The sequence below is a fragment of the Pocillopora damicornis genome, chromosome 3 (assembly GCF_964200805.1).
Source record: "Pocillopora damicornis chromosome 3, jaPocDami1.2, whole genome shotgun sequence".
Classification (NCBI taxonomy): Eukaryota; Metazoa; Cnidaria; class Anthozoa; order Scleractinia; family Pocilloporidae; genus Pocillopora; species Pocillopora damicornis.
The window spans coordinates 27,746,740-27,758,276 of NC_142672.1; the positions used below are offsets into that span (position 1 = coordinate 27,746,740).

The window sequence follows — 11,537 nt, forward strand, 5'->3', positions numbered from 1 at the left end:
AATCAACTTGATTTTGTTTAAACTAAGTAGATCCATATCCAGAAACTAGCAAGCCACGCTTTTTGATGATCTGTTGCATTTTCTTCTGCGACCAAACATTTTTTGATGACACCCTCCTCTAATCCAACATTTATGGCCACCTTCAAAATAGGAACGAGAACTGAAATTAAGGATAAGTCAAATTCACCCGAAAATTTAGCTCGGATGACATATTTTGGTTATTTCTCCTCCTACATGAATCATTTGGAGTTGAAAAGACAAAAACGTAACGTTTCTACGTTCTTGCGGTTCCGTTGAAAACCAGTGATCAAAATCTGTACCCAATTTTGAGCCAAAACGGCTCTTCCTTAGGACGGCATGTACCTAGACAGCTAGTCTCGTACCCACTCATTCCATGGTCAAGCCAGTTACAGTAACACGGTAGGATCTGGGTACGAGATTACTATGCAGAGTTCCTTCCTTCTCTATCTTGGTTCAGCGTGCAGTATGCGCATGCCCCGCGCGAAAAAGAAGGCAACATACGATTGGTTGGATTTTATTTACGAAAGTATCTCCCTTTTTTACTTACAGCTGAATAATCAATTACTTTCAGGTCATAATCAAGTAATTGAGATTTGTTTTTCCGTATTTTCATAAATAAGACTATTCTTTTTTTTAGTAATTTCATATTTAATTAATATTCTTCAGAACTCTTTCGATTTGGTTACTATATATTTACAAATAATATTAACATTCTAATTACAACAAAATCTATTACAAATTGTTTTTTGGGTACCGCAAGTCATTTCGTAAAACGCTAAGATGCATGTTTTTTGGTAATAATAAATAATCGATAAAAATAACCTTAAAAAACCTTACTGGGTATTTCATTGATTGACAAAATCGAAATCTGTGCTAAAGACTGCAGGATTTGCTAATTATCGAGTAGAAAAGAGCGTTTCTTGATCTTAGAATACAATACTCTCGGCCTTCTTTCAGAAAGCGCACATTAAGAGCATGACATTCAGTCAACCGATCCGAGCCTTTGGTGAAGGTGGCAAAGGGTTTTCACGTGAAGTTTGATTAATGATGGTAATAGGAACAAGTAGAGTCCAATTCGGTCTGTAATCATACCAGTAATTAACAAAATGGGACGACCGTGAAGCGGAAGCCTGATTTGTTAACCACGAGTATGATTACAGACCGAATTGGACGACACAAAGTCCTGTTACCAATTAATCATAACTGTTACAATTTCCGAAATAAATAAATACATTTAGGACAAAATTCTCCGGTAGAGACAATGTCTAAAGTAAAAATTTCTCCCTTTTGAAAATTCCTGTTTTTTTTTTTAGGATCAGTGGTTGTTGCTATGGTTATTGTGATCAATTCTGTGATTGGTGGATTTAGTTGAATGGACTCAGTATGTTTGGCTGCTTCAACTGTCCGATTACAGGTGTCCGTTTACAGCCAACCGTCTGATTACACTGTCCGATTACAACTGTACATAATGATTAGTGAAAATGGAAGCAGTTAATGCAACAATCACATTTGAGGAAATTGTAATGGTTATGATTGAGCCCAAAATTAACGCACGACGCGTAAATTTTTCAGAAGGGCAAGGTAAGGTGATATTTGAAGTTTTCTCCTTCACGTGACGAATGAAATACTGTTCAAAGAAAACGTGACGCAAAAATTTTCTTAATGTTCGTGCGTGAAACTGTGTCAGGACCTGTCTTTGATCGGCTCGTTTCGAGTCACCCAATTTTAAACTGCTGCATAGAGCAAGAGAAAGTCAGCTTTGATTAATGCTGTTCCTCGTGCCTCAGAACACCGACTTGACTGTTCGATGCATCGTGAGTATTATCAATGCAGTACAATCTAGTTTAAAAATGGGTCAACCGAACAAAATGATTGCATTTCCTTCTCAGAATGTGAAGGGATGGAAAAGAAAAATATCTGCAAAATTGTCTTCTGGGAGATTTCTTCCTTGCTGTAAGTCTTAGCTCAAAACTTGAGAAAGCTCTAAAACGAGTCCTCGGACAAATTTTTCTTGTTTAAAACTCTGGTCTATCAACACCTGTGCTCTCTATCATTTACTTTTTGTTCATTTTCTAGGGAATTTTCCTGAGGGGGCTCTTCAGAGGGCTGCATATTTCTTCATGCTGCGCGGTGAGGATGACTTATATCTGCTCTGCGATGGTAAAACGCCAGTTTGACTGCTGCAGTTTATATTTGCACGGTCGACGCTCGGAAGCAACCTGTTGTGGTTGAATGGCTGCGCCCTTCTGGCAGGAGGGACTGGGTTGAGTTGCACTCATGTGTCCGGCACGTGATTTGCTCCTCTGATTCCGATTGCCTGATCTGTTCTGGGTGTTAGACACCCATGTGATCATATCGCCGACTTTACCTGCAGATGATTTGCTGGTTTTATCCTTGCACATTTCCTTCCTTGCTACCTATTTATAGGCGCAGGCTGCTTCATTTCAAGCGTTTCATTTTCTGAACAAGTAATAGTCCTTTCTGCTGCATGGTTAGCAAATCCATTCAACATCGACGCGTTTTTTTCCAAGACTTCTACAGGAGGAAGATCATTGTTTATCAAGTGGTTGCCGTTAGTAGGCTTGCCTTTAGGAGTAGATGAAAAATTTTTTTCATTTATCTCTAAAGTAGGCTCCTCTCGGACATGAGAATGTTCCTCTTGCTCCACCGGGACTGGTGAGGGGGCTGGAGACGATCGTGGACTTGGATTGGGTGTCATTTGCACTTGCACAACCTATGTGAAATAAAAATGCCGTTTAATATTGGAAGGAATCGAAATCAGAATTTTTTTTTGCCACAGGCATGAGACATTCGAAAAGGAATTTTAAAGCCACGTTCAATTCAAAGAAAACTTTGGGTGGCAGAGTAGTCGAGACTGACAAACTTGCGGGAAAATAAAAAGAAGGCAGTTTTCGTCTTCATTTTTTTTCTTTAAACGAATTAGATTGCACCGCAGAAGAAAAGTGTTTTGACTGGAACTTATTCGACCGAACATCTAAACATCATAACAAGTCCGACCTCAAAATATAAAGAGGCAGTTCTCGTCTTATTTTTTTCTTTAGGCTCGCACAACCTATGTGAAATAAAAGACGCAGTTTAATATTGAAAGGAATCGATACCAGAATTTATTTCTGTTTTCACAGGCGTAAGACATTCGAAACGGAAATTTTATCCACGTTCAATTCACTGCAGTAAACAAAATAGGAAAACTTTGGTTGGCAAAGTGGTCGAGGCTGGCAAACTTGCGGGAAAATGAAAAGAATGCAGTTTTCATCTTCATTTTTTTTCTTTAAAAGAATTAGATCGCACTGCAGAAGAAAAATGTTTTGACTGGAACTTATCAGACCGAACATATAAACATCCTAACAAGTCCGACCTCAAAATAAGATGTATCTGACACATTTCAGGACTTTTATATTAATTTGCACCCAGCAGTCAAATTCGAGGCGGGAGATCTTAACTGTTGATTACTTGTGTTAGGCAGGCAAACCGAATGTGGTTATTGTCTGAATATGTCATTCTTTGTTGCAAAATGCGTCTAAAAATGGCGGTTTGGGTCAGAAAAACAAATTTCATAGTTTGATTTCCTTTCTAGCTTTTGAAATGGCACTGAGAATGTGCTGTATATCGCAAGGTGAACTTTTCTTTCCTAAGTCGCATTAAAGAGAAAGATTCCTTGGAAATGGCCCTTGCAGCTTCCATAGAACTAAAAAAATCATTATTGAGATATTTGAACGCCAATAACAACCGTGTCGTCTCCCCCTTTTTTTCCATATCCTTCTTTCGAGAATCTCTGCTGGAACTGTTCACCAATTCTTATTTTTTTAATGTTTTGTCATTTGCAGGACAATATTTGGCAATACAATTGTTTTTTTCAATGGTTGGCAGATTTCAGAAACCAGCAGGAACTTCGCATGGAGACAAGCCAATAGAAAGATACTAATGCTAATTTGCAATAAAGGAAAACTTTTGTGAACATTGTCCAAAAATTTTAAAACTGGTTTAAATTAAAAATTTTAAAACTGGTTTAAATTTAAAATTTTAATAATGTATTTTTCCTTGTGAAATTACAAGTGATATAAATATGCCAAGAAAAAAAGTTGCGAAAGATAACAAATCCAAAAATTCTTACGAAGATGCCACGAAAACTTGGTGTGAACTGAAAAAGCGGTATGAATTTTATTCGTAGGCAGAGCTTTAAAATTTCACTCAAGTTTAACACCTTCAGTTTTACGACTGTGTTTGCTTTCCAAAGACAATTAAGGTGCCAAACTTGAAAGTCATCAGCGCATTTTGGGTTTGTTCAGCAGTATTAAGAATTTCATAAATTACTAACTCTCGACGAAATTTAGCGCGTCAAATTGCCAAAAAAACCGCAGAGTTATACAGCGTAATGATGTGCTAACACGTTTATTTACAACACACCCCAATTCCTTCTTCTGACGCAAATAATCACCAAGCTTACCCTAAAAAATCACAGGAAAATAAAGCTTTAAAATCATTTCAAAACGAGAATCTGGTACATCACGCATGCTGACCAATACTTAACCTCGCTCGGTAATATTACCACGATTGAGTTTTCAGGCAGCCGAGTCAAACTATCTAAATTCTGCCATCGTCTTAAGGTATGGTATCGTCCATTTAAAGCGATGAAAAATTTAGTCGAGAGTTTTACAAATTTATACCTATATTTCAAAAGAAGGAGTAAAATATTAGTTCAAGGCAGGGGCGTATAGACGGCAAATATCATTAGAAATTGACAAGACAGTTCTTTTAAACGACTACAGCTGTCAAAAGAACACGTCACGGCAACTGAAACAACCAAGCGTAGGTAAGGAATACTTTAGACCGCATTTCGGGTCTAAGCAACGTGTTTTTAGCAACGTGTTTTTGTCTAAAAAAAGAATCGTATTTCTCTCTCGCTGTGAGTTATCATAGTGCCAACTTTCGCAAATGAAATTTTTGGAGGGCATAAACAAAATAAAATAATGAACACAAATCCAGCTTGTGCTTTTTTTTTTTTTTTTTTTTTTAATCCAAAGCAACTATAGTTCTGTTTACGGCTGTTCGACAAATGTTCGTCATAGAAAGATGATCTCACAACAGTAGCTTTAAATTCGCAAAAAAATTACCATTTGTAAATGACTTTTGATATTTTTGTATGAGAAACAAACTTAGGTGCTGCAAAGGCGGGAAAATTCTTTTGAAACCCCAACAAAAGAAATATATTCTTGTGTCAAACTGTAAGGCGCTGCATTGAATATTAATGTAGATCGATCTTATTTTAATTTCGGCGCACTGCGAACATAAAAACAAGCTAAATTACAGGTGCTTCTATTGAAAAAGTGGCATCGCTATATATTATTCTAAGGCGTCTTTGTTTTTTTTAAACTCTTATATTTCGCATCCTTTTAAAGTCAAACAGGAATTGAAGTTCGTTTCATTGCGACTGCGACAAATCTTCCGGGTTTTTATTTTTGATGGATTCTTAGGGAAAAAAAAAAAGGAATAAGTCTCAAAATTAAGATTTAAAAGCAATTTAACTGTAACCCTGGTTTACAGTCGAATTTAGTTCTATGCTTCACATTTACTTAAACATCAGTCAGCATGAACAAAGGAAAACCGTGGAAGCTACAAAAAGTCATTAAAACCCATCGATCAAACTAAAACCGTGGGTTTATAAATGGTTCGCATCTCTCGTTCTTTCGGTCATCTCAACCTCAATGAAAACCAAAATAAAAACAGAAAAGAAAAAAAAGAAACAGGGCAGAACAGAACTAAGTTAAACAAGGTATTTAGTAGTCAATTTTTATAAATTTTGAATTCTGATTTGATTTTTGTCTTTGAAGCGATAAAATTATTCACAAACTAGAATACTTACTAGTTCATTTCTGCTTCCTCTTTTTTCTGTTAAAGTATTTCTTCTCGAATTTCCTTCATCAGGAGCGACTTCCCTCTCAATTTCGTCGTGACTGTCGCTTCTGTTTTCGAATGACAATGTAGAATCCTTTCTCGGACCTTGCTCAGTCAACGCTCCCGCAGATTCGACTGGAACAACTTTATTATTAAATAACAATTTAGGTCTAGTGCAGTTTTCGGGAGATCCTTCGTTTTTCGAAATTTCCCCAGTTTGTTCAGTATTTTTAGTTAAATGTAGAATTGGCGTCGGGCCTTGAAAGTCCATATTGTCGGCAGATCGACTGCGATCTAGAACTGATCCACCACTCTCAGGTATCCCTGCTCGCATTACTGACTTTGGGTTTATTTTCGGAGGGATTCTGTCTATTTTAGGCCTGACACCGTCACCGGGGCCTGCTGGTCCCATTCCAAGTTTCCTTAAAGCTTTTGAATTCAAATTTCCAACTCTTAATGTTTCAAAAGGATCTGGCATAGCTATAAGTTTAGTTTTTTCTTCGATAACTCCACTTATTGAAACAATGACACCAGACATAACTGCCAGTCCTACAACCATATAGATGAGATTCAGAAACTCCAAAACAACGTTGGTTGCCTTGTCATCTATTAAACCGGTACGATTCCCTGTTACAAAATCACCAAATCCAATGGTCGATAAGGTAACGAAACAAAAATAAACCGAATTCTCATAGGACCATCCTTCTAATTCGTGAAATCCAAAAGCTGGGATTATTATTATCACCAGTAGCAAAATAAAAGCTATAATGGCAGTCTTGATTTCCAGTTTATCTGATTCTCTGTTGTAAACCTTTCTTTCGAAACCTTTTATAATCGAAGAAATTTCCTCAGAAATCCGGTTACCCACGGAACGAAGAGTCAGACCCGTTAAGGGAATTCCAACTAATGCGTAGAAGATACAAAACCAACGACCCAAAGACGAAGTTGGAACTAGATGACCGTAACCTGATGAAGAGAAAAAATACAGTACAAACCCTTAGCCGGAAAAAGATGCACAACTCAACCATGCAAGTTTATTTTCAAAAACATATAAACCTTAAGTGTAATAATAGCTATACTAATGATTATAATAACACCAAGGATCATAGTAGCAGAGATAAATATAAAGCACTTGTATGATTTGCTACCTTCTCTTTGTGTTTTGCGCCAAAAAAAACCTCGCAAAATTTAGTGCTCTCACTAACATCCCAACGTCTCGTGTTCCTTTTTCGTGCGCCTGGGCAACTGTCAGTGCCTAAACTACGTTAAGCTCCAACAAATATTTGTGTGAGAGCGACATATAAGTTAAATACAGATCCATTTTAAATCCAACGAAGTTGTTATTAATTTGTTCGGGCTATCAACGCGTCAAAGTTGTGATTATAATTATCGAGAGTTCACTCAAAAACCACGGTTGAAGTTTGGAAATTTGTTTTTCCCGCCAGTTCTACTGCCAGTTTCACTTAATATCCAGGCCCAGGATCTTAAAACTAGACGCCTAAAAAATTGCTCTAGTTGATTACAACACATTAGCATTCGAGCTAAGCAATACTTAACCTCCACATATGTTGTTTATCTAAAGCATTTGAGTGCTTTGTTGCGGCAAATGACCGCAGTGCGTTTTGCGGCTAGAATCTGCGAGGCGGGTTGAATGAAAACAAAGATATCGAAAACAGACTGTGTTAGCTCGATAAAGTGATCATCTTCGTTCCTTAAAATGACATGAGGATTGTTAATTTAGAAGCATAAATCATGAGCGGCTTTAGCCGTTGTCTAGTAAATGTAAATGTTTGAGGTTTAAATAGTAAGGACATTTCTATACCCTTTCGCGTCTTTACAAATGCTTTTGTAATACTTCCGATAAAATTGGCTTGCGTAATACCTTATAATATTACCTACATACACAATTAATCGAAGAGAAATGACAGAACCAAAAACAAAGTTCTGATAGACACATAATTATGAAAGAGTGTTCTACATCGTAGCATCATTTTTTAAGGATTGTTTATTTCCTCGTACTACACGATGGAATGGAACAAGCAGATAAAGCAGCCAATAAATCCCTGCTGTAAAAATTCTAAGAGGTTTATGCTTGGGCAGCCAATTTAAGCATATTGTTATTACATTTTCGGGGATGAATAAGACCAAATATTCGTTCTCGACGTGGAAGATTGAGTTTCCCCTCTTATTTGGCTGATTATTCTTCAATGTTATAAATTTCTTCGAGTGCTGCTGGCTGCGTTTTCCTCGGTACATTTAAAGCCTTGAAAAATTTAAATATTAAACAATCATTGGACACAGCTGCCTCTGATGAGACGAAGCCAAAATTGACCGAATCTGTAATGTCTAAGCATCACTACGACTTCTTTGAATTCGTGCGAAACTCTGTCGAAAACAAGTACGAATCGTGCTCTAAATATAACACATCAGCGATCTAAGAGCTACCTGCAACAGAGGCGCAAAGATAAATAGCGATTTTGGCTTGCTAATGCTCTAAGTCGCTCTTATAGAGCTATCATTTCACGCGCGCTGTTAGCTGTTGCTAGGGCTCATAATGCGTAAGTCGTATTGCGCGGATTTCAAGCCAGCGAAGAATTACGCCGCGCTCCGCGCAAAATCTACTCTATTGTTACTTCAATCGCCTTTAGTTAACAGCTTTTAAAGATTTACTTACCTATAGTAGTAACTACATTCCCAGCGAAGACAAATGCATTCATAAAATGCCACTGTTCTTCCTCAGGAAATTTTCCCGTCTGCAAATCGAAACCCAGCTCTATAGCTTTCTTTAGTTTCCTAAGGAACTCGTTCATTTCACTCTCGCTAATGTTGTGCTTGGTGAGAAACTTTGTCTTGATGTCCTCGAACGGAAAATTCGCTCGTTCTTTCTTCTCGTTGCGAAGTTCGATCGCTTGAAAAATTGCAGCTCCAACGAGAAGGTAGACGAGAAATAACACAATCCGTATAATCAGCTTCTTTGTATTTTGACTTAATGCCATAATTAAGCCGGAGTAACATAGGGAAAAGAAGTGGAGGAAAGCATACAAACTTTAGTGCGATTTCACATCGTCGGAAAGTCCTCGGAGTCCGCTAGGAGCATGGCCGAGCGTCGCGAAGGCAAGAAAAACACGTTATAACAATATGTTTCGCCGCCGCTAGATTACTCGCTGTTTGGTTGGTAGGCTTGACAATATGGCTTGCACCGAAGACGTTACTACCTTCAACACCTGTTCTAAGAGCATGCGCAGTTGAAATCCACTACAGCGGCAAGCCTTCATTAAAGTTGGATCACTAATTATTGAAAGTTAGTGGATAGAAAACCGTTCATTGAAAAGCCCTCCTGTGAGCTGCAGTATGGACTAACATCTATAAACCATTTTTTGTTGTTGTTTTTTCGGTTTTCCTTTCCAGAACATACGCGGGAAGGAAATTTACTCAAAAATTCCCGGCACGCATTTAAGAGATAAAATTTTCCTCTCGTGCTGTCACAAAATGAAAGCTGGTGTGACGTCATCTTTATTTTGTTGTGAATATTGCATTGACAATAGAGCTTTTCCGGTATAGCGTTTTTCCCCCTAGCTCTGAGCTCACTCGCTTGTCAAAGTCAACAAACAGCCCCAAACTCATAAGAACATTGTCCGAGCCCCAGTTTTTGTTCCTCTCTTTAGGTTAAAAAATTTGACGTTTTTTCGTCACGTAGCCTCAGCTCCATGATGCTAAACGCGAAAAGTTCAGTGTGTTGCGGAAAAGAGAAGAACTGTCAATTTTATCTAATGAAACTCTACACGGATCTTTATTTTTAACCATGATATTTTTAACAGTCGTAACAGATTTAACCGATTCAAGCATACTGTCAGTGAAGGCACAACTGTACGTCGATCGACGAATAACCCAAAAAAATAAATTTGCCACGCGTTTTCCATGTTCTCACTAATGAATACTCCATAACTTTTGAACTCAACTGATATCAGGTACACGAAGTATTTTTTGTGTGTTTTCAAGTCTAGATGAAGGAAGAAACACTGCTGCTCAATTATACGGTGAAGAATTTCCAGAAGGTTAAATGAATCCTCAGCTACAATAGAAAAGAGAAAAACCTTTGCATAATTTATGTTCTTCTTGTAATTTTCAAGCGGACTATTTTGGCTCGTTAAGCCAAAATTCTACAGACTAACAAAGGGTGTGTGCATTTTCGCCACATAAGATGGCGCCATGTATTTGTATTTCAATTGAAAGCATGCCGAGGGTAACTTATTTCTCTTAATCAAGATAACCCGGTGTCTCGCTATTACTCGGACTGTGACCATTAAAACCAGCTTAAAAAAAAGTGGAGGTTTCGAATATGAATCACCTCATTGTTCATTCGCGTTGTCTTCGCTCGCAACAATAACATTTAGACATTGCCATGGCAATCGCAGGAAAACGATGCCATTTTTTTTTATTGAATAATGGCAGGAAACACATAAATGTTAAATTGATCTGACAAAACTCATTACCAGTTGCGGTGAATTTAAGATGCAAATCGTGTTTTTCGCTTTCTCGTGTTCTAATATTTAGCTATCCTACGTCACGTTTCAAAACGTGAATGTTATACCATACAATAACAAGAGGATCTTATTGAACAGACCACCAGACAACTGCTTTTATCCTCGGACATCAGTACTTTAAGAGAAAGTTTCTTTATTTTGTCGATATATTGCTCGAATTCAGTTAAATTTAAAATTTTAAAATTTGATGTTTTCTGAGCAATTCTTAACTATGAGTCAGTAAGTACCTTTGACGTGTTTTAATTGCAATAGATGGTTACTCATCATTCGTTATCGATGTGGCTTATGTCATATCGTCATTTATTATATTATTTAGTATCCTTGACATTTTTGGGAACGTTATGGAAAAAGTTGAAAAAAAAATCCAAATGCTAGCAAGCAATAAAATGGCAGTTTTTTTTAAATATGAAATAAATGCGTTTCATAATGACTGTGACAGCTTCCTTTGATTTGGAAACATCATGCTCCACGCAAGAAAATTGACAAGTTTGGCGTCATGGTATCAAATAAACTTCAGTTTTGACGACTCAAGTCACCCCTTGCGCCACGGAAAAAGCACGCTACTTGTTAAATTTACATTTTAATTTGAAAAGCGGGTATACAGAGCAGACCAGAGTGGTAACATTATCAATTATTAAAGGTTATTCGCCTCTGCAGCCAACAAAATTAAAAACAAGTCTGTTTTGTCATCCGTTTTTTTTTTCTTCCGAAATTACTAAATTTGTCAAGAAAACATTTTTGAGGAACATGATTATCTATAATTTTTTTGAGGTATTCAAAATTCCTCAGTTTTTTTAAAATTTTTTTTCTCTGTTTCATTGTGTTTGAAATTCAAGCACGGAAATTATTCAACTCTTTCCTTAATATCATGACTGATCAAAGATAGCCTCCACCTTAGGGTTCTACGTTTCCGCTAAGATAGAAAAAAATTTCTTTAGCGAAGCAAACGGCTGGCAGTTTTCATAAGTAAAGCAGATCTTGAAATACGGGTTTCCCCACCACCCTTTGAGATGTAAATATAAAAGATATGAAAGTGTATATGTTTAAAATTTACGTCCT

General features: G+C 37.1%; 1 protein-coding gene across 1 annotated transcript; it reads right to left on the reverse strand.

Moving 5' to 3' along the window:
• Positions 1-521: 521 nt before the first annotated feature.
• On the reverse strand, positions 522-9,368 carry LOC113666473 (uncharacterized). The gene is made up of 3 exons (XM_027182264.2): positions 8,609-9,368; positions 5,903-6,900; positions 522-2,755 (listed from the first exon to the last, which is right to left on the reverse strand). Exons 1-3 carry the CDS (start codon positions 8,928-8,930, stop codon positions 2,435-2,437), a joined length of 1,641 nt encoding a protein of 546 aa, XP_027038065.2. The 5' UTR covers positions 8,931-9,368; the 3' UTR covers positions 522-2,434.
• Between the last annotated feature and the right edge of the window lie 2,169 nt (positions 9,369-11,537).